This window comes from Eriocheir sinensis, chromosome 12 (genome assembly GCF_024679095.1).
Source record: "Eriocheir sinensis breed Jianghai 21 chromosome 12, ASM2467909v1, whole genome shotgun sequence".
Lineage (NCBI taxonomy): Eukaryota > Metazoa > Arthropoda > Malacostraca > Decapoda > Varunidae > Eriocheir > Eriocheir sinensis.
Genome location: NC_066520.1, coordinates 16,976,102 through 17,000,323, shown reverse-complemented (window position 1 = coordinate 17,000,323; position 24,222 = coordinate 16,976,102). Strand labels below are relative to the sequence as shown.

At 42.9% G+C, this 24,222-nt stretch overlaps 1 protein-coding gene across 1 annotated transcript in view; it reads right to left on the bottom strand.

The window, feature by feature from the left end:
* LOC126997508 (uncharacterized) overlaps positions 1-24,222 on the bottom strand; it is a 219,800-nt gene that overhangs the window by 50,259 nt on the left and 145,319 nt on the right. Inside the window, exons 8-10 of the mRNA XM_050858631.1 lie at positions 18,362-18,506; positions 16,765-16,895; positions 13,133-13,289 (exon numbers count right to left, since the gene is read on the bottom strand). Coding sequence (XP_050714588.1) covers positions 13,133-13,289; positions 16,765-16,895; positions 18,362-18,506 — 433 coding nt within the window. The remainder of the gene's footprint in view (positions 1-13,132; positions 13,290-16,764; positions 16,896-18,361; positions 18,507-24,222) is intronic.

Here is a 24,222-nt window from a genome sequence, read left to right as displayed (position 1 = left end):
CAGGTCATGTGAGAAATTGAAGTCGATGGTCTGTTAAGAAAACGATCTGTGGACCCTCTAACCATATTCTCCCTTCTTCAGCCCCCTCACCATCACCCTGACCATGCATTTACCACATCCATACAAAAAAACATAACTACCATCAACACGGCATCTGTTTGTCCTTCCTCACAGCATCATTATCACACCCATCAACACCTTAATGATCATCTTGGAAACCATAATTGCATATTCTGTACCCACCACCAGCACCACCACCACCACTATCACGCTGCATATAATCATACCATTGACCCTATTCCTTCCTATTTTATTATCTTCCTCTCTTTCCCATTTTCTGTTTGTGTGTCTCTCTCTCTCTCTCTCTCTCTCTCTCTCTCTCTCTCTCTCTCTCTCTCTCTCTCTCTCTCTCTCTCTCTCTCTCTCTCTCTCTCTCTCTCTCTCTCTCTCTCTCTCTCTCTCTCTCTCTCTCTCTCTCTCTCTCTCTCTCTCTCTCTCTCTCTCTCTCTCTCTCTCTCTCTCTCTCTCTCTCTCTCTCCCGCTCCTCCGGCAGTAAAACCTTGGCAAGTTTATAGTATTACTTGCCTCGGCGGAGAGGTTCAAGATATTTTCAGTGACTCAGTCCGGGAATCGATTCAGGAGAAAGGGTATTCGCTAGCGTGGTGTCTTTTTTTTTTCTTGCGCCCTGATAAAGTATTGTTGTACCCTTTTACAAATCGTGTCAGTTATCTTGTGTTGAATCTCTTTTTTTTTTTTTTTTAATGGTGTAGTGCTGTCGTTTGCCAATTGTCGCCGCATATGGTGGTAATATTAAGGAGAATAATAAAATGCATAAGGAGAATAATGAAGCTCAGATTTATCCTTTTTGAAATTCGTCTTTGTAATCTTTTTCTTCATATCTTTGAGTTAAAATGTATTCTCACCATCTATATTTAACATACGTGACGATAATGTTAAGAAGATGGAGAAAAATTAAGGGCAATTTGTTAAGGCTCATCCTCATCGTTTGCTAAATAAACTTCAATTATCTCAAGAACAACTAAGTATTTATGATTATGAGGATTCTGTAAGGAGGAAAGAAGGAAGCATAGAAAGAACCAAAAGTACTAAGTCTTATCTACCATCTCCATTTCTTTTATCTCTCATCTGCCAATATTAGGCTCAAATGGTGTGAGTTTAATTTTATCTATCGTCACTGTTCCTAAGTATATCCGTTTCCGATAACGCGTAGAAGTAACATTAGGTTGAGGAGGGAAAATGGTTGGGATTCGAAATTTGAACCTTATTTTGGGGGGTTTGTATTCTTTCTATACCTCATTACAGAGAAGAAAAAGATTTGAATAAAGAACGGTAGACATAGATAGACTGATTCATAAGCAGATAGATGGTTGGATTGACAGGTATATAGTTGATGGATATATACGTTGTAGATATAAACGTTGGCAGATACCCACAAGTAAAAATATATATTAAGGTAGATAAACAGATTGATAAATAAGTTGATATGGACAAAAAGATAGATATATAGATTGATAGACTAATAGAATGACAAATGCAAAAGAAAACATAACTCATGCATTTTAAAATACCTACTGCATGAATGTTTGTTTGCTTTCAGTTCTGTTATTGCATGTGTTTGGGCGTGGATATGTGTGGACGTGGGGCTGAGTGTGTGTGTGTGTGTGTGTGTGTGTGTGTGTGTGTGTGTCTGTGTGTGCGGGTGGGGGGGTGGGGGCTATGTGCGTGTGCGTGTGTGTGTGTGTGTGTGTGTGTGTGTGCGCGTGAATATGTTATGATTATGTAGTATGAGTACGCTCCCCCCCCCCCCACCCCCCCCACCCCCACACACACACACCGCCCGTACCTCCACCTGCTTGCATTAATTACTACGTATGACCCGGACATACTCGCATCATGGCAACACACACGCAACCTAAGCCGAATTCCTTCATTTGGTATGCATGAAAGACTCTTGAAATGCTGATGGAGATATGAATTACTTTGAGATTGAACCGAGTGTGAACTGCAGCTTCTCTGTTTCTGCTTCTCTCCTCTTTCTTTGACTCGCTTCACACCGTTACGTCATAGGGAATACAAAGAAGTGGTGGACGAGTGGAAGGGTTCAATGTATTCCTGTGTAAATTTAGCGTAACGCCTCAGGTTCCGGGGAGACAAAGGCGATGGATGGTGTGTGTGAAGACAGTTTGTTTGAGGGCAAAGTGGGCAAGGTGCGAGTGTAATGCGAGCCGCAGGGGGACGCCGAGAAAGAGAGAGAGAGAGAGAGAGAGAGAGAGAAAGAGAGAGAAAGAGAGAGACGTGTCAGAGAATATCATTATAATCATCTCTTTTCTTTTGTTTTCCATCTTTTATTAGTTTGCACATGATAATGATCCGCCCAAGTCCACTCGCCATCAAACCTTCATTCTTTGTCTGTTTCTAAATCCATGATGCTCGGTTCCTGCCTCTCCTCGGTATACCCAACAATTTTAAATCTATCCCTCTTAAACACAATGTTGTATGCGAATCAAAGGTCATTAAAATTTTCATCGTTACCTTGTATGTCGCCTTTCTTAATTTCTTACTTTTCTTGTTGGGTTTAGAGGTATATCTTGCAACACGTTTTATGGTACATTAACGACGTCTCTTCAAAGTGTTCGTATAGCTGTGAAGATTTAAACGAGTCCCTCCTTTCAAAGTTATGGCAGTCACCGGTCAAGGCACATGACAGCCAGACCAGAGCAATGTCCTGTTAGTGTATTGAAGGCAGATGACACCAAATAAATTAAACTGGAAGTGCTATCCAATAAAATGAATCGCGGCTGGTAATATTCATTCAACACAGATGAAAAAAGTGGAGGTTCAGGGGAGGAAGGTGGGTGTGTGGATGGAGGAGGGAGGAGAGAAGCATGGAAGAATTTGGCAGAGGAGGAGAAAGGAGGAAGAAGGAAGGGGGGGAGTAGAAGAGAAATATGCGCGTATAAAATAGTAATCTCAAAGGATACACCGAAAAAATATGACTGCTGATAACATGAGATTGAAAAATAAGTAGAAAAATACGAGTCTGTTATGAAAAGTATCACATCACACGGCAACTCAACACCCACATAACCTTCCCACTCCCACACACACACAAAAAAAAAAACATCCAAGGAAAAAAAGAAGTAGCGATTCGAGGCAGGCCAAAGTGAAAAAAATGAGAAAAAGGACGAAATAGAAGAAAAAGAGAAAAAAAACTAGAAATGCGGATGAATGAAGTGAAAAAGAGAAAAAAAAACAAATAGAAAAAAATGAAACCAAAGAAAAATAATAACGATTCCTGTCAATCTAAAGAAAAAAAAGAAAAAAGAAAATATCAGGAGAGAAAAAAAAAGAAATGCGGATAAATACAGAGAGAGAGAGAGAGAGAGAGAGAGGAAAAAAAAAGTTAGTCGGGCGGAGGCGGTAAAGCAAAGCAAAGTATCCAGAAAGTGAAAATCGATGTACAGAAGCGTTCAGGAAAGCGGCGAGCGGTTTATGGACGCGGGAATGGGTAAGCCGGTGAGGGATGGGATAATGGGAATGGGCGTGCGGGGCGTCTTCTTCTTGGGATCTTAACGTGAAGGAAGACATTAAGGAAGTTCATTGCTGGAGGCTGTAACATGAGGGGGGGGGGGAAAGGGAGAGGAGGGGGAGGGTTAGTTTTAAAGGAGTGCAGGGAGAGAGAGGAGGGGTAAGGGAAAGAAGGTGGGAGAAGACCGGAGAGTTTTAGGAGTGGTGGTGGTGGTGGTGGGATGGGGAGGGGGGGGGGGTTGATGCTGCTTGTACGTGTGTTTGTTAGGTTGTTTCTTTGTGTGTGTTTGTGTGTGTGTGTGTGTGTGTGTGTGTGTGTGTGTGTGTGTGTGTGTGTTTAAGCTGAAGGTTGTAGGATTTTTGTTCTTTTTTTTGTCTCGCATTCTTCTCTCATACATTTACACATACATACATTCTCACATACATACATATATACATACATACATACATATACATAGCAGCCACATAGTCTGAATGCATTAAAAAGCCGCTCCGTTTCCCCGCCGCTATTCTGGGCAGGCGGCTGGTGAGGCAAGACTCCAGAGCCTCGTTAGTGGTGCTCGCATCTCTGACGCCACTCGGCCCAAAGGCGCTGGCCGGCCCTGTTCTCTCCTGCTTTATGAGGCCACTTGGACCCCTTGATGTAGGTTGACTGAGCGACCCTTCCCCCTAACGCTTACCCTGGTGTTGCAAGGCGTCATTTCCAGCCCTGTTAGTGTCCTTGATAATGTGGGAAAGTGAGACGCACAACATGCCTAGGGAGCCTTCTTAATTGTGTACCCTTCTACGTATGTTTTTTTTCTGTATATCGTAGGGCTTTCTCTTTCATTATGTGGTGGACTAGTAATTTGGTTGTTGAACATTCGCAGTTGTGTATCCTTTTGTATGTAGATTCCTTCTGTCACTCAACAATCCTTAGAAATCATTCACTACGAGTAATTAATGTACTGGTGAACGTTCGCAGTCATGTATGTATCTGTGTAAAATTGATTCAGTCGTCTTATCTCCGACATCTTATCCTATTTCATTGAGTCCTTTTAATAAATTGCCAGATACAGCAGCTCCTTTTTTCCCCCCCTCCATTTACTATATGTCCCTTTTCCTCCTCCTCCTCCTCCTCCTCCTCCTCCTCCTTCTCCTCCTTTTCCTTCTCCTAGACCGTCGTCGTCCTCCTCACCGTAACACCTCTCATCGTAAAATAGCAAAAGTACCACTGACTCATAAAATTTTACGCACTTGATGTAACAAAGTAGGTTTATGGGTGCCCCGTCACAGCCCCGCCCCGGAAACGTTAGTACGGCACACAAGGCCGCTATGAAAGGGCAATACGACAAGGCTACGGCTGCAATATGGCGTCATCCTTTCCACGGAGACGCCGACATGGATGTTTCTACCCCCACGCGAAGGGACTGATCTGGCAACACTCCTCCGCCTCCTCACCCTGGTCTATGGCAACGTGGCAGTGTAGTGTATGGGACATCAACATGACAACAGCAGAGTCCATATGGAGGTTTCATAACGACACATTAGGTTGATTTACATAGTATTTCCTTAGAATCAGAGGCCATTTGGTCCCCTTTGAAGCTGTGTCGCCCAGAAGTCATATAACGTTGTAGTTTGTATGGGTGTTCGGTTATTGCTTTAGCGCCTCCATCGGATAGGTGTGAATAATGTACAACAGATAAGGGGGTTGTGTGATACGCGGTGCCGAGAGCGTTTTCATAAGGTACATCGGCATTCACGGCATCCTAGCGGTATCTGACTCCATTGACGTCGTTTTCTCTTTATTGTGACTCCATTGACGTCGTTTTCTCGTTATTGTGACTCCATTGACGTTGTTTTCTCGTTATTGTGACTCCAATGACGTCGTTTTCTCGTTATTGTGACTCCATTGACGTCGTTTTCTCGTTATTGTGACTCCATTGACGTTGTTTTCTCGTTATTGTGACTCCATTGACGTCGTTTTCTCGTTATTGTGACTCCATTGACGTCGTTTTCTCGTTATTGAGACTCCAATGACGTCGTTTTCTCGTTATTGTGACTCCATTGACGTCGTTTTCTCATTATTGTGACTCCATTGACGTCGTTTTCTCGTTATTGTGACTCCATTGACGTCGTTTTCTCGTTATTGTGACTCCATTGACGTCGTTTTCTCGTTATTGTGACTCCATTGACGTCGTTTTCTCATTATTGTGACTCCATTGACGTCGTTTTCTCGTTATTGTGACTCCAATGACGTCGTTTTCTCGTTATTGTGACTCCAATGACGTCGTTTTCTCGTTATTGTGACTCCATTGACGTCGTTTTCTCGTTATTGTGACTCCATTGACGTCGTTTTCTCGTTATTGTGACTCCAATGACGTCGTTTTCTCGTTATTGTGACTCCATTGACGTCGTTTTCTCGTTATTGTGACTCCAATGACGTCGTTTTCTCGTTATTGTGACTCCATTGACGTCGTTTTCTCGTTATTGTGACTCCAATGACGTCGTTTTCTCATTATTGTGACTCCATTGACGTCGTTTTCTCATTATTGTGACTCCATTGACGTCGTTTTCTCGTTATTGTGACTCCATTGACGTCGTTTTCTCGTTATTGTGACTCCAATGACGTCGTTTTCTCGTTATTGTGACTCCATTGACGTCGTTTTCTCGTTATAGTGACTCCATTGACGTCGTTTTCTCGTTATTGTGACTCCAATGACGTCGTTTTCTCGTTATTGTGACTCCATTGACGTCGTTTTCTCGTTATTGTGACTCCAATGACGTCGTTTTCTCGTTATTGTGACTCCAATGACGTCGTTTTCTCGTTATTGTGACTCCAATGACGTCGTTTTCTCGTTATTGTGACTCCATTGACGTCGTTTTCTCGTTATTGTGACTCCATTGACGTCGTTTTCTCGTTATTGTGACTCCATTGACCTCGTTTTCTCGTTATCGTGACTCCAATGACGTCGTTTTCTCGTTATTGTGACTCCATTGACGTCGTTTTCTCGTTATTGTGACTCCATTGACGTCGTTTTCTCATTATTGTGACTCCATTGACGTCGTTTTCTCATTATTGTGACTCCATTGACGTCGTTTTCTCATTATTGTGACTCCATTGACGTCGTTTTCTCGTTATTGTGACTCCATTGACGTCGTTTTCTAATTATTGTGACTCCATTGACGTCGTTTTCTCGTTATTGTGACTCCAATGACGTCGTTTTCTCGTTATTGTGACTCCATTGACGTCGTTTTCTCGTTATTGTGACTCCATTGACGTCGTTTTCTAATTATTGTGACTCCATTGACGTCGTTTTCTCGTTATTGTGACTCCAATGACGTCGTTTTCTCGTTATTGTGACTCCAATGACGTAGTTCTCTCGTTATTGTGACTCCACTGACGTCGCTTTCTCATTATTGTGACTCCATTGACGTCGTTTTCTCGTTATTGTGACTCCAATGACGTAGTTTTCTCGTTATTGTGACTCCATTGACGTCGTTTTCTCGTTATTGTGACTCCAATGACGTCGTTTTCTCGTTATTGTGACTCCATTGACGTCGTTTTCTCGTTATTGTGACTCCAATGACGTCGTTTTCTCGTTATTGTGACTCCATTGACGTCGTTTTCTCGTTATTGTGACTCCATTGACGTCGTTTTCTCGTTATTGTGACTCCAATGACGTAGTTTTCTCGTTATTGTGACTTCATTGACGTCGTTTTCTCATTATTGTGACTCCATTGACGTCGTTTTCTCGTTATTGTGACTCCAATGACGTCGTTTTCTCGTTATTGTGACTCCAATGACGTCGTTTTCTCGTTATTGTGACTCCATTGACGTCGTTTTCTAATTATTGTGACTCCATTGACGTCGTTTTCTCGTTATTGTGACTCCAATGACGTCGTTTTCTCGTTATTGTCACTCCAATGACGTCGTTTTCTCGTTCTTGTGACTCCATTGACGTCGTTTTCTCGTTATTGTGACTCCAATGACGTCGTTTTCTCGTTATTGTGACTCCTTTGACGTCGTTTTCTCGTTATTGTGACTCCATTGACGTCGTTTTCTCGTTATTGTGACTCCATTGACGTCGTTTTCTCGTTATTGTGACTCCATTGACGTCGTTTTCTCGTTATTGTGACTCCATTGACGTCGTTTTCTCGTTATTGTGACTCCATTGACGTCGTTTTCTCGTTATTGTGACTCCATTGACGTCGTTTTCTCGTTATTGTGACTCCATTGATGTCGTATTCTCCGTATTGCGTATCTTTGTAAACTATGTGACGGATATGAGCACCAAGGGGGAGGGTCATCTGTACCTGCCCATCACGACAAGCTTTCGTTCATTTTTTTATTATTGTTTATTTGTCAGTTGCGCAATAAAATCTAATGGTTTTCACGCTAATAACAATAATTATTTATTTTATATGACGTTTTAAATATCGAATTATAAAAGTTTGTAATGATTAAGCAAGAATTTTGATTTGCCTCATGGGAACATCAATAGACTGACAGATAGATAGATAGATAGATAGATAGATAGGTAGGTAGGTAGGAAGAGAGAGAGAGAAACTTCCCTCCTTAACTTTATCAGAAACTTTCACACCCAGAACTTGCCGTCCATAAAGGCAAATTCCCCTTCGTGTGCACGTCGGCGGCGCCTCGTGGGTCCCGCCCTGAGCACCTGACTGCCGGGGAACAGACTCCACCTGACCTGACTTCTGGCGGCCGGTCATTCCGACTCACTTTTATGACTATTATATGACCACGGGAAACGAGTGCGAGGCCAACTCCGGCCGTGTTGCTGCGGGAGGGGGTGAAGGGAGGGGTATACGAGGCCCTCGTAAGGACAATGTTAATGATAAGTAGAGTGCCATACTCTTTCTGGTAGGCTTGATCGCTGCATGTCACGATGAAACGAGCGTGCTGCTGCCTGAGACTGAAGGGTGATGTTACTCAAGGTTTTTTTATATATATAATTTTTTTTTTTTCTTATACCCTATGACTAAATATGAGACCAGTACGGTATTATCTACAACTGTATATGAAGCCGTCGTAAACACTTGGGTCTTATTTTGAAATAGTTTCCTTTAAAAAGACTCCCTGTTCATCACATCTTTACGGTCGTTTATAAATGTTCTGCCTCAGTAGCTAATATCCACTTTAATATACTCGTGACGGTACACTTGATCTAATGTAGCACAGTACATCAAAGGCAGAAGTGTTGATTCCCTAAAAGCCTCAAATCGGAATACGCGTTCCTTCCATAAAAGTTAGCTTGAAACTGAAGCAGATTCCAAGAACTCATAATGGTTTTTCTGCGCTTTTTAAAATTTTAGTTAAGTATAATGTTGTTACTTTTGCTCTCGGGATGGCGGCTGCATAATTTATTGATAAACTTCCCGACGGCCTCTACTACACCTTTAATCCTGTTTCTTTGTTGAGATACACGAAACCAACCTTTAGAGAATTGGGTTAGTATCAGAGTTTGGTGTTCAAGAGTTATATTTGTGATTTACAACAAGCCACAATTTCTTACATATAAATCTGGGAGCGCGAATCATACTGAGTACCCCCAGACTGCTTCCAATTCTTCAGCACTAGGATATTTTCAACGTTAATCACGGCAACCGACATATATACATTCTTATACTTTGTAAGAAAACATCACAATATTTATTCCCGGAAACAACATTTAAGATGTCATGATTACTCAACGTGCAACATTCTCTACTCATCTCTATTCTCTTCTCTGCCGCAGTTTGATGACTGCCGAGACTATTCAAGGGTTCTTTCAATGCCTCGTCGTTTAACATTTATGAGAGTAGTTGCACCGCCGCTTCCTCCCGTCCCAAGTCGTGTATGTGCGAGGCGTAATGCAGCGTGAAAATCTCTCGCATTCAGGCTTAAGACACGTGCCCGGCGGGTCCTAAAGACTATAGACAGAGACATAAAACGTATACTGCCGAGGAAACACTCAGAACTCGGGTTATGTGTTGGGCGTTCATTGCCAGGCTCGTGAAATCTGTGTACGAAAATTTTGTCTAGTAGAAGGAGAGAGAGAGAGAGAGAGAGAGAGAGAGAGAGAGAGAGAGAGAGAGAGAGAGAGAGAGAGAGAGAGAGAGAGAGAGAGAGAGAGAGAGAGAGAGAGAGAGAGAGAGAGAGAGAGAGAGAGAGAGAGAGAGAGAGAGAGAGAGAGAGACGGACATATTCATTTAGATTTGTACAGATATTCAGTCCACACAGACTCTATGCATGGTCCAGACTAGGTGATCAACAGTAATACAATCAAAACATAACCAGGCCTGTAAAAATCTTGTCAAAGGATTGGCTTATAGGCTTATTAATGAATATTTGATCGAACTTTTATGTGCCCAGGAAGCGAATTGACAGGCGGGTGATTGTGAATGGAAACGGAGAGGGAGAGGCTGGTGTCGGAGTGGTAAACCTTAATAATCATACAAAGGAATACAGTTTTAGCTTTTACGGGGTCACTTTCGGACGACACCTTTTAGAACGATGGATAGATTGATGGATACCATTTAGATAGAAAGAGGGAAAGAGAGAGAGGTACTGGAGGAGTAGTCAAAAGTGCTGTAAAGGCCATTCCCTTCATCCCATCCTCCCTCCCCTCGGCTCGGAGACAAGAGTGAGCCCAAATTGTTACGACCATGATTAGCCAGAGCTGAGCACCCTTGATGGCGCCACGAGCACCGCCTCCCCACCGCCCCTTTGTCCTCCTCCCTCCAGGCCTAGGGAGTATAGTTGTTAAGTGGCCTCAGTAAGTGTCGAGCGAGAGCCTCATAAAATTCGTCGCTAATATAAGTTAATGTGCGCCTTGTTATTTTTCTATTCCTTTCCTCCCGAGGTGTTTCGGACTTTTTATCGGGTATGCATGCTTCATTACGTGGCGGTGTGATGCTTATTTTTTATCTGTACGCTCGCGCGCGCGCACGCACACACACACACACACACACACACACACACACACACACACACACACACACACACACACACACACACACACACACACACACACACACACACACACACACACACACACACACACACACACACACACACACACACACACACACACACACACACACACACACACACACACACACTTGCAGGCCTTGGAGGGAATAGTATCCCCTTGTGTTTTGAAGCCGTGCAGGTGTCCAGTGAAGAGGCTGCTCCGCCCAGCCTCTGCACCTGTGCAGCTGTGCTTCACGGCTACACACCTGCCGGCCATTGAAATACACTTCGGTGCAGCGTTCACAACTTTGTTTGCCTGCGGGGGACGGAGGATGAGCGGTAACGTGAGTCACATGCGTGGAGCAGAAACCTTCGTTGCGGCTAGTGACGGAAAGTTGGGTTGGCAGCGGAGCGATGCACGGCAGGCATACTTTCTCCTAACAAATTACTGGCGGAGTGGTGGGCACACAGAGGCGCGGGACGCAGGGCTTCGCGTGTCTCGCAAAAACCTAAATATTTTGTTGTTCTCAGTCTTGCTAAGGTTGCCAAGATGCCATCGAGCTAACCTTCATTTAATTACCTTTATCATGTGAAAACTATCCATTTACATTACTGAAAAAAATATATGACAAAAAATTATAGATTAAAAAAATATCCTCTGCACTTCCTCTGATGGTACAGACGACTGATTTATACGGGGTGTGCGGCAGTCATCAGTGCTCAAGTATTGGCACCGACACTAGATAGCGCCGTGGGGCATTTAAATTTATAGGACAGCTTGGGCTGTCTTTCATATCCAGACAGCAAATAAAACACAAATCAAACAAAACACGATAGTTTAGAAATTCTACAGCTAAGACAAACTTAGCGAGTTTCAATTTATTCAACGTAGTACGCCTCGTCCAAGTCACTTTAAATATAAAAGACTAGTTTGTATTGGGAAAAAAGTAGCTCGCCTGAAGACGTTCTCCGCCCATACTAATGACACGACAGAACCCGGAGCATAGGAAGCTTTAGAAACTCCGTATTCAACAAGGATACAAAATCTTTAAACATCTGGAGAGAGGCGGAGGAAATTTCCCTTCAGGAGGATTATGGTGTTCTAAGAATTGGGAAGAAAATAAGTAGAGAACTGAGAATAAGTAGTATAACGATGCTCGTATACCGCAAGATTTCAATATTGAATAATCTATTTTCTTTTTCCTGGAACATAGGAAAAGGTAAGGACATGTAATAAAGTAAAAGGTTAGAGTTAAGGTGTTCGCTTTCACTGGGTACGCCTAGTTTCAAGACAGCTACTTCCATCTGTCTTCGTGTAGGTGGCAGCTATTCCGCACCTCAGGATGTGTCTAGAGGTTGCTGCTGCTGCCATCTGTCGGTAAATTTCAACTATATTTGTTGCAGCCAATGTTTCTGTGATTTTATTTTCGATAAACACAGTCCTCCGACCTGCCTCCTGGGGAAGAAGGATCAAAATTATTTATCTTGTTGCAGTTGTATTTCGTTGCTGTTGTGTATTTATTTTGATTCTTGTAATATTTTGAGTTCTTTTTGCCGCTACCATTCTATTCCCAAGGCATGCATCCCATCCCTACCCTGCCTTTGTACCTCAGCTCAGGCAAACAGACAAACAAACAGACAGACAGACAGATGGCGGTATAAAGTAATAAAGCATACCCCACCTCCACCCACCGCCCCACCACCACCTCCCCGTAACATTTCGTAATCACTCAGGCATTATCCCGCTGCAGTACACCTTCCCCGCCATTACTCTCACTCCTGCCAACCACCACCGCCACCACAGCCACTCCTTACACCCACTAATATAACCCTTTCCGCCTTGTCTGGCCAGTACGTCCCCAGTCACCTTACTACCACCACCACCATTTTATCTTAACCACTTTCATGTACTTTGACCACAACCATGTGCTACTCTATATCATGTACCATATACTCTTAATCTCTTCATCATCATCTCCTTCATCGCTCAGACCATCACCATCAACACCACAGCTCAGTCACCACAACTACCACCATCACTTTCACCACCACCACTATCACCATGACCACCACCACCAGCATCGTATGCCGTCTCTGTCTTAGGTTCCTCAACACCTCATCACTTTCAATGCCAAGTCCTTTGTTCCCTTCACCTCAAGCCGCCTATCTTCTTCCCTCGTCCACCTCCTGTCCCCGCCGTCCTAATAGTTACAAACTGGGGGCTTTTGTCGGCTCTACGTTAAACGGTGACGGAGCGCCACATATATATCTTCTCTTGCGTTCTTTCTTTAATTCGCGGGGTAGTATAAAAAAGAGTAAGGGTGGAAAGGAATATTTCGTGTATATGTTCCCTAGCCATTCTTTATTTCACTTTATGCAAGCTAATTCCTATGTAAGTTCTACTCGCATATTTCAAAGGAGAAGTACTATCAGCAGTAATAACAAAAAAATAGTAGAAATGGTGGTGGTGATAGTAGTAGTAATAATAATAACGATAGTAACAGTAGTATCAGAAGCGGCAGCAACAGCAGAAGCATCATCACTGTAATCCAAACGCAGGACATCAAAGAAACAACACCGATGATCCGAGGAGGGAGGCAGAAGAACACGAAACTCTACGGTACTCACATTGCACGTTTAAGTTAAGGGCGTTGCTTTGTCCGTCCCCTTCCTGGTTGCTCCCGACGCACGTGTACAGACCTCTCATCGTCGCAGTCACATTGAGCAGCTGTAGTTTGGAGTCCGCCATTCTCACGCCCCTCTCTCGCCCCTTTAGTGGCCGTCCCTGTAGTATAAAAAAGGCGACACTCAGAGAAATAGAGAAAAGCCCAGAGGAAAAAAAATGAGGCACGCGTCGAAGAAAGGAAGGAGAAAGAGAAGGAATAGAAAACATATGAGACAGCGAATGAAAATGGCTAGAATGAGAGAGGTCAGAGAAGAGAAAGAGAGAGGACTGATGTAAAGGAAGTGAGTGAATAAGTGAGGACACGGGGAAGAGGAAGGGAAAGAATGGAAAAGAGAGGGATAAAATAACGGACTCCAGAACAAGAGAGGGAGAGAGAGTGGGAGATAAGAAAGAGGAGACAAAGGGTGAAAATATAGAAAGCCGGAGGAAGGGGGAAAAATGGCCGTGGTAGGGGATGGCGGAGGGAGGAAACAGAGAGAGAGGAGGAAACGAGGAAGAAATGAAAAGCGTCCTTCATTGCAGAGAGAGAGAAAGAGAAACGACAATACAAAGAGGAGGAAATATTTCATGAAGCAAAAAAAATAAATGGTCACTAGAGCGGGAAAGAAAATACTGACAGAGAGAGATATATACAGACAGTGAAAGAGAGAGAGAGAAAGAGAGAAAAAGCCTGTGGGAAAACTCCAAAGAAATAAATATAAAAGCTAAGGCTACAGAGATAAATGTCAAACGAGAGCAGATACCTGTGCCAGAATTTCAGACAGCAAAGCAAGATGAAGAAAAAGACGACTTAAGGAAAGGAAAAAGAAACAAGAAAACCAGAGTGTAGAGAATTCTGTAAAATGAGAAATTGGGAAATAGATACAATATATTGAACACCAGAGGAGGAAGAAAAGAGGAGGAAAAAGGATGGCGAAGACGAAAGATAACAAGAAAATTAATAGATACCAAAAATAGCCAACCATTGATCACTAGACAAGAGAGAAGGAGGGGAAAAGGAAGAGGAGGAGGAGGAAGAGAAGGAGGAGGAGGAGGAGGAGGAGGAGGAGGAGGAGGGTCGGGTCGAGGGAGGTGAGCGAGAGAGAGAGAGAGAGAGAGAGAGAGAGAGAGAGAGAGAGAGAGAGAGAGAGAGAGAGAGAGAGAGAGAGAGAGAGAGAGAGAGAGAGAGAGAGAGAGAGAGAGAGAGAGAGAGAGAGAGAGAGAGAGAGAGAGAGAGAGAGGAGGAAAGGAGGAGGGGGGAGGATTTCCTTAAAAAGACGAAAAGTGGCTGAGGAAGGAGAGAGAGACTTGACGAGGAAGACCTGGAAAAAAGCGGCCACACACACACACACACACACATACACCACACACACACACACACACACACACACACACACACACACACACACACACACACACACACACACACACACGAGAGAGAGAGAGAGAGAGAGAGAGAGAGAGAGAGAGGAGAGCAAATATGAAGGGAGGGGACATGGAAAATTTAACAAGGAGAGGAAGAGGAAGGAAAGGAGTGAAGGAAGGAATAATGAAGGAGGAAATAAAGGAGAACGAGGAAGAGAGGGAAGGTGAGGAGACAAGAGCAGACCAGACCAGGTAGAGGAGAGAGAGAAAGAGAGGGGAAGGGAGAGGGAGGAGGAGGAATGGAATGAAAGGGGAGAGGGAGGGAGGAGGGAACAAAAACCACCTTGCTGCTAAATATGAAAGAACTCATTACACGATGTTACACGCCGCGGAGAACTAAGGACGCGGCGGGACGCAATTTTTTTTCTTTGCATTTTCTTCAAGACGGAAAGCAAGAATTATGTTAAACTGAAGCGCCTCTTTTGTCTTTCTTGTGTTGTGTCGTCTTGTCGGCTGGTTTAGTGTTGTTGTTGTTGTTGTTGTTATTCTTGGGGTAGCTGTTGTTTTCATTGTTGTCGTGTATGACGATTTTGTTTTTGTTTTTGTTTGTTATTATTGTCGTTGTTCTTATAATTATATGTTGTTATTATTATCATCTTTATTCATATTTTTTGGGGCATCTTTTTAATGGCAGTAGTAGTAGCATAGTAGTAGTAGTTGTAGTAGTAAATGTAGTAGTAGTAGTAGTAGTAGTAGTAGTTGCTGCTGTTGTCGTAATACAAAATAGTGATTGTAATATAAGAAAAGTAAAATATATTTGAGGGCAATCACTAAGCTGCGCTCTGCGTCGGTGCTCATGTTCGTCTCTTTGCTCTTTAAATCTCTGGTGAATAAGAACCTCCTTACCCAGGGCACGAGTATAGGTGGAATGATATACAGGTAGCAATGCAGTTAATGTTGTTATTGTCGCAGTAAAGGCAGCAGCACGAACAAAGAAAGAAAGAGAACAAAGATCCTTTTAAGTGAACGAGAGCAAGGCGCGGTAATTAAGAGAAGAAATTAATGGAGGAAAATAGACAGACTTTGCACGATTAAACGCAAGAACTTTCCCTTAATGAGTAATAATTAACAGGAAAGTACCACACGGCGCATAAAAGGTGTACATTGATAGGGTGTGTGTGTGCGTGTGCGTGCGAGAGAAAGAGAGGTAGCAATGGTAGTGTTGGTGGTGATGATGGTAGTAAAAATTATAGCGAGAAGGAAGAAGGGAAGAAAAAATTAAACAGAAATGGGCATTATGTTGAAAATTAGTAGACTATAGCTGGTTGGACGTGAGACAGAGATGACGGTGACAGTGGTGGTGACGGTAATGGTAGCTGACTTAGAGTGACGATAGCAGGGAAAAGTAACATAGCTAGGAAAATAAACAGGAAAAGGCTTTATGGTGAAAATTAGTAGGTTGGGTGGTTGGACGGTCTACTGATTCGTCGCCATAGCAGCAACAGAGGAAATCGTGGATCCGTTGAACGCTTAGGGAAGGTAACAAAGGGTCATGTTAAGGCTGCGATGGTCCGATTACGTGTTAGAGGCGTAACCATGATAGGCAGCTGACGTGACCATGAAAAGAGGAATAGTAGCAGGAAGGGGAGGTGGAGGAAGAGGAGGAGGAGCATGGGCAGGAGGAGGAGAAGGAGCAGGAGAGGGAAAAGGGGAGGAGGAGGTCGAAACATGATTGGGTAGAGTGCATGGAGGGATTCGAAGGGAGATCAAAGTAAGGCGAAAAGCGGAGAAAAAAAAGAAAAAGGTGTGAAGAGCTGAAACAGGAAAGCCGGGAGGAAACGCATATAAAATTAGAAAGGAATGAAGAAGAGGGAAGATAAAAGAGAATGGAAGAATAGGAGAGGAAGGACGAGGAGGAGGAGGAGGAAAAGGTGCGGAGAAGTGACACTGAAAGATGCGTTATAAAAGAGAATTTTTGAGATAGAGAAAAACGGGACAAACAGAAACACATACAAACACGGAGACAAAGACAGACAAACAGAGACGGGAATAAAAACTAAACACACACACACAAACACACACACACACACACACACACACACACACACACACACACACACACACACACACACACACACACACACACACACACACACACACACACACACACACACACACACACACACACACACACACACACACACACACACACACACACACACACACTCACATTATGGTACCACGTAATGTTGTACACGTCCGGGTTCGCTTTGACGTTGCAGATGAAAGCGATGGTGCCGCCCTCCCTCACGTCTGCCTGCGTTCCCCCGTGCTCCACGCTGCTACTGGCCACGGGCAGAACTGAGGGAAGAAAGGGGGAACAGTGGCCTCGGTGAGAAGAAGCAGAAGGAGAAGGAGAAGGAAGAGTAGGAGGAGTAGTATGAGCAAGCAGGGAATATCAGGAAATCCTTGGCTTGTGTCTGCGTGTTTGAGAAAGAGATGGAGATAAGTAGACAGTAAGATAGATAGATAGATAGATGGATGGCCATTTAAAGAGGGAGGGTAAAGGTTAAGGACAAATTTAGCATCCGATAAGCGCTTACTAACTACGTATGTGTCTCGCATGCATCGTCTCGTTAATAATACTTCCCAGAGGATCTATGGAGGGTCATTTATCTTATGGCATGAGTTACTTGACGTGTGTTTGCATGAGGGGGGAGTGAGTGGCGGTGAGGATAATGGTAATAGTAATAGTGGTGATAGTTGTAGTGGTGGTGGTGGTGGTGGTGGTGATAGTAGAATACGTGGACGGTTTAAAAAGGAGAAAAAAAATAATGGTGTGTTGCTTTGATAGTGTGCCTGAGTGATTAGCTTATGTATTGGTGTTGCGTGAGCAGTGATGGTGATCGTGGCAGTATGGTGATGTGGTGATGGTGATGATAGTGGTGGTGCGTAGGGGCGAGCTGTTGTGTGGTGGTCTTTATCGTGTTTACTGTGCCAATATTTGTGAAGATGGCGTTGCTATGGGCCGCCGTAACTATGGTGATAATGAGGGTGGTTGTGATGGCGATGGTGGTGGCGGAATTGGTGATGATGGGGGTAGATGCGTTGCCGATGGTAATGGTGTTTGTGTTAGCGGTGTTGTTGTTGGTGGTGGTGGCATCAGGCGGACAGGGAAAAAGGGAAGAGGGGAGCGTTAGGACAACCCTTAGTAAGACCCTCAGTGGACACACAAAGGCTGATAATGATTATGATTCTATAGATAGATGAGGATATAGAAAAACAAGTGGAAAGCCGAGAAAAGAATAGAAGAAAATGAATAGAAGAAAAAAAGCAAAATGCATTACAGAAAATATGAAAAAAATGGAAAGATAAAGTAAAGTACATGTAGAAGTAGAAAAAAGGCATTACTGATAACGGGCGATGGTAATTTGCAGCCAACAGTAGAGATAGGGATAAATTTTTCAGTATAAGTAATGATGTTATTGTACGCACTGCAGATGGTGGTGGTGATAGGAGTATAGATAATGATAATAGTGTGTAGTGCAGATGCCCGTGGGGACTGGAAAGGATGGTGAAGGTGGTGGTTATGGTTATGGTCGATAATAACATTGATCAGTAAGCGGTGACAGGTTCTTCCGGGAAACTCTTACTGTTTACATATAAGGAATATATTTATGGGACCTTTTTATTCAATTTATGTTCTATTACCTTACTAGACTAATCATGAATGCTGTGGATGATGATGATGTTTACGATTGTGTGTGTGTAAGATGATGATGGTGATGGTGGGATGAGAGGCTCCGTACATACCTAGGCATACTCACAGTGGACGGCGAGGGAGAGCTGGTCGTGCAGGACAGTGCCGGGCAGAGCAGGGCTGAACGCCTTACACACGAGCGGCACCCCGTGGTCACCCGGCTCAAGCGTCAGCCGCACCTCGCTCACACTCACGTTCACACCTTCGGACACCTGCGGAGGGAAGGAGGGCGGCGCGGGTCAGTGTGTGGGAGGGAACAGGGGAGAGTCGTGTAAAGAGAAAAAAGTAAAGATCAGAGGAGGTGTAAGGGATGAAGGAATACCCAATAGAAAGGGACAAAAGGGCAGAGGGGAACACAGAAAAGCATAAAAAAGATGAAATAGAGGAAAGACATGTGAAAAGAGAGGTTAAAGTAATAAAAGATAGAAAGAATACGTGACAGGGATGAAAGGCAGTGGGGAAAATTCATTAGAAAAACGAACGTAGGAAAAAGAGAAGGGGAAACGGCGTAGGCAAAATAGAAAAATCATTTAAGAGAGAGAAAAACGTTAATAAAGAGAATATCAAAAGAGAACAGGAAAGAAAGAATGAGCATTCACTAGAAATAAATAAATAGCGAAAAGAAAGTTCAAAGCAGAGGGAAGGAAGAAAGAAAAGAGGAATACAAGAGAAGAAAGCAAAAGAAATGTTAAATAGGAAATAAAAAAAAGATGGGAAGGAAAAAAGTAACGTACATATAGAAGTGAAAAAAAGCACCCAAATAAGATCAAAGTATATCGAAAAGAAAACCAAGTGCAAAGCAGAGGAAAGGAAAAAAAGAAAACAGGAATAGAAGAAAACAAAGCAAAATAAAAGTTAAACAGGAAATTTAAAAAAATGGAAAGGAAAAGAAGAAACACAAAACTAGTAGAAGTGTAAAAAAGCAACACAAAAAATGAGAGATCAAAGTACATCGGAAAGAAAAGCAAGAGCGAAGTGAAAGGAAGAAGAGTGGTGGAGCTAATTCTAAATTCAGGGAGGAGGGCCAAAGCTTTGCAGGGGAAGGAAGGGGAAGGGGACGGGTCGGCAGAACTAAAGGCAGGTGGGGAAAGGTACACGCGGGGAAGAATTGGAGGTAGTGAAAGGGAAGGGAGAGGTAAATATAAACACCGGGACACAGGTTTCTTGGCACGGGCGTCTTGGGAGGCTGGAAAATGGCAAGGAAGTGGAAAAACTTAAACGAGTAAGAAGTGTAGTGGAAGAAAAAAAGAAAACAAAGTCAGGGAGAAAAACAGAAAGAAAAGTAAAGAATAATAGAGTTGTCATGGCTAGTAAGGAGTGGAGAACGGTAGCATAGGTAAGAAAATAGATAGAGGAATAAGAGGAAAAGAAGAAAATAAGGTGAAAAATAGAAGCAATGACAGGAAATAGTAGAGAATTCATAATGAGAAAGACGTGAAGCGGAAAAAAAATAAACGGGGAAGAAGCGTAGATAGTGAAAAAAAAAGGAAAAAAAAGAAAAACGAGAAAAAATAGTAGGAAAAGACAGAATAATAGAGATCCATGTCTAGAAAGAAAAGGAAAGCTGTAGCATTGTTCGTAAATGGAAAGAAAATCCTTTGTCTGATTAAAGAGAGCAGGAGAGGGAGTGAGAAAGAGTGTGTGGGGGTGGCTGGCCGGAGTATTACTTACTAGGAAAAGGAAAATGCATGGATTGGTTAAAAGATAGCAAAAAGAGGGAGTGAGAGAGTAAAGGAGTGTGTGATGATATAGACAGATGATGATATAGAAAAGCAAGTGGAAAACTGAGAAAAGAAAGAAAAAACAGGAATAGAAAATAAATAACGAAAACTTTACAGAAAAAAAATATGTAAACGTAGGAGCAGCGGCTAATGAACAAGTGTATGGGATGATTATATAGGTAATAGACTGTCTTAACTTGGTCTTGGGGGGAGGAGGTAGCTTAGGCAGAGGCAGGCAAGGAGGGAGGGAGAGCGAGTAAACTAGGGAGTATCAGGTACGGTTTAGGAGGAGCAGCAATGTAGCGAGTGTATAGGATTTCTGAATAGGTAACAGAGTGGTTTGGCGTGATCTTGGGTGGAGTCGGCAGCTTAGGCAGAGAGAGACAAAGTAAATGAGTGAATATCAGGCGGGGTTCAGTGGGAGAATCAATATAATGAGTGCATATGATGGGTGAATAGAAAAGAGTGGCTTGGCGTGCTCGTGGGCGGAGGCGGCAGCACAGACAGAGGCAGGCACTTCCTAGAATGGTTCCTGTCGCCAAACATTCGCTATCGACCTCTCAGGATGACAAAAGGGGCGTCGTAAGGAGAGATACCGAACGCCTCCGTGTGACTGCCATCTGCTTGCCGAGAGAGGGCGCCCAAGACGTTCCCAGTCGATGCCACTCAATAGACGATCGACACTTAGTCTTTAATGTGTGTATGTACTGAGAGAGAGAGAGAGAGAGAGAGAGAGAGAGAGAGAGAGAGAGAGAGAGAGAGAGAGAGAGAGAGAGAGAGAGAGAGAGAGAGAGAGAGAGAGAGAGAGAGAGAGAGAGAGAGAGAGAGGAAAATAGTAAGGAAACAACAGAAACTAAACAGGGAGGAAGTGCAGAGCCGGTGGAGGAAAATGAAAAGGAGAAAAATAATAGAAAAGACAAAAAAAAGATTAAGAACCGTCGACAGAAACAGACATTACACATTCAAATAGACAGATACCCAGAGAGATACATATAAAGACACACACACACGAGCAGACACACAGACACACTAACAAACAAATAACCAAAAAAAAAAAAGAAAGAAAGAGAAAGAAAGAAGGACACACAGACGATTCGACACACAAACACACACTCAAACAAACCCAAAACACGAAAAGAAAACAGCAAAACAATCGTACTCATTTCGCCGCGCCACACTATCGATTCAGGTTCCATTCATTACCAACCACTCATTCACCCTTGAATAGCCGCCACGTACTCTCATGACCGACCCTTGGGAAAGCAAAACCGAGGACTAAACTAAAGAATAGACGCGTGAGAGCCTTACCCCGAACCACAACCTTAAAGTATTCACCGTGGACGCAATATCATATGTGTTTTGTACTGCACCGAAACTATAACGATGGCAAGACAGCTGTAAAGAGATGTATTTGACGTTGTTATTGTACGTAATAACGAGTGGATTTGTTGCTGCAGTGTTGCGTGAGGGTGAAGATGAGGCCCGAGACTCAATCCAGAACACGCACCTTGCTTGGGGAATGGATAAATATTGGTCAAACGGGGCGAGGAACGCGAGGAAAGAGCGGGAAAGGAGGCACCCAATGTAGCGTCCAGCAGCCTCTTAGCGAGCTTCATTTGTTTTCCGGGAGAGAGAGAGAGAGAGAGAGAGAGAGAGAGAGAGAGAGACACACACACACACACACACACACACACACACACACACACACACACACACACACACACACACACACACACACACACACACACACACATCCGTTCCCTCGTGTGTATGTATGTATGTATGTAGGTACGTATGTAGGTCGTATTAATGAGTAATTAATCCATGAAAAAGAGAGAGAGAGAGCGAAAGAGAGATTTGCATAGATTTACATAGAAAATCAGACCACACACCCCATGGTCCAGACTAGGTGATCTGTCTTTAAACCTAAGTGATTCTACATTAATCAGATGGCTCCAAAACTTTGCATTTCTACTCTAGTTAATATTAATTTGAAGGAAGTGTCGGTCGAGCTTGTTTTTAAAGGAGTCAATCGTGTTACACTGGGCCACTGAAGGTGGGAGCTTATTCCATTCTTGCACTATAACGTTGGTGAAGAAAAATTTGGTGCAGTCTGAATATACTTGTCTACATTTAAGTTTTGTGCCATTGTTCCTCGTTCGCAAAGTATCATCGATCATAAACAATTTTGATTTGTCCACATTCGTAAATCCATAAAGCATTTTAAAACATTCGATCAGTTTTCCTCGGAGGCGACGTTCCTCAAGATAGAACATGTTAAGGGTGAAAAGATTCTCTTCGTAGGGTTTGTTGCGCAAGGAAGGGATCATTTTTGTTGCACGATGCTGAACACCTTCTAATTTAGCAATGTCATTTGCATGGTGGGGAGACCAAAACTGTACCGCATATCCCAAGTGGGGTCTGACTAAACTATTTTAAAGCGGAAGTATTACTTCTTTATTTTTTAATAAAAAGTTTATTTTTAATGAAGCCCAACATTCTGTTCGCTTTATTTGCTACATCGATGCATTGCTGTGAGGATTTGAGATTTGACGCGATTTGACACCCAGGTCCTTGGCGCATTAAACGCTTTTGAGTCTGACGCCGCGCATTTCGTAATCGAACTTATTTTTTGTTCCAACTTGAAGGACCTGGCACTTGTCTACATTAAAGGACATCTCCCATCTATCAGACCAAGCTGAAATTTTATGAAAATCCTCTTGAAGGCGTTGTCTGTTTTCGTCAGTGAGAACCGAGTTACCAATCTTTGTGTCGTCTGCAAATTTACTAATGAGATTATTGATTCCAACATCCACAACATTGATATAAATAATGAAGAGCACTGGGCCAAGAACCGAACCCTGAGGGACGCCACTAGTGACAGGCTCCCACTCTGAGTTACATACGTCAATCACCACTCTTTGTTGTCTGTTGCTCAACCAATTCGCGATCCATTGGTGTACTTGACCGTCAATACCTAGTTGCTTTAATTTATAAAGTAATTAATGATGTGGAACGTTATCAAACGAGAGAGAGAGAAAAAAAAAGTGAGGAAGGGGACAATTGACTGATTGAAGTTAATTAATAAATTAATGAAAGAAAATGAACTGGTGGCGGTGGTGGTGGTGCTGGAGGGGCTGGTGGTGGTGAAAGGATTGGGGGGGGGGGGGGATGCTAATAAAGAAGCTTATGATGAAGAAAGAAAATGGGCGAGGAGGGCGAGTAACGGTCCGGCTCATTGCTCTTCCTGATTCATCTGTCAATATCGCTAAAGTGATGATATTGCCCACCACCTCCTCGCGCCGCGCCCTCACCCCTTCCTCCCTCGATCCCTCCCTGCCTTTCCTTTCGTCATTTACTTAATTTTAGTTTTTTTTCATCACTTTTGTTTTATTTTTGTCCCTCCTTCGTTCTTTTTTTCATTCATTAATTCATCACCTTGTTCGTCCTACCTCTAGTCATCCTTCCCTTCACTCCGCTGTTTACCTAATTCTTGTTTTTTTTTCATCTCTTATTTCATTTTTTGTTCCTTCCCTCGTTCTTTTTTTCATTAATTCATCTGTTCGTCCTTCCTCTATTCATCCTTTCCCTTCATTCCGCTGTTTACTTAATTCTTGCTTTTTTCATCTCTTTTATTTTATTTTTGTTCCCTCCGTTTTTTTATTCATTCGTAACTTCTTTTGTACTTCCTTCTATTTTTTCCCTTCCCTTTATTCTTCCGTTGTTTATTTTTTATGCCCTTTAGTCTAATTTCATTTTTTTGCTTCTTCCTTTTTTTTCTTTCCTTCGTTTCTTCATTCTTGCTTCCTTCCATTCTTCCTCTTTCCCTTTCCAGTGTTGCTTTTCTCTTTAATTATTGCATTTCATTCACTTCTATTGTTTCTTCCTTCTTTCGTTCTTTTTTTTAATTCCTTCGTTTCTTCATTCTTGCTTCCTTCCATTCTTCCTCTTTCCCTTTCCAGTGTTGCTTTTCTCTTTAATTATTGCATCTCATTCATTTCTATTGTTGCTTCCTTATTTTATTCCCTCTTTCCTTCCTTCCTTCCTTCCTTCCTTCCTTCCTTCCATCCTTCCTTCCTACGTTTGTTAATTCCTACCTTACATTCCTCCTTCCCCCTTTCCTGATTCTCCTTAAATTTCCTCATCTATTTGCTTGCTTCAATAATTCATTAACTCATTCATCAATACACTATAATTTTCATGTAAT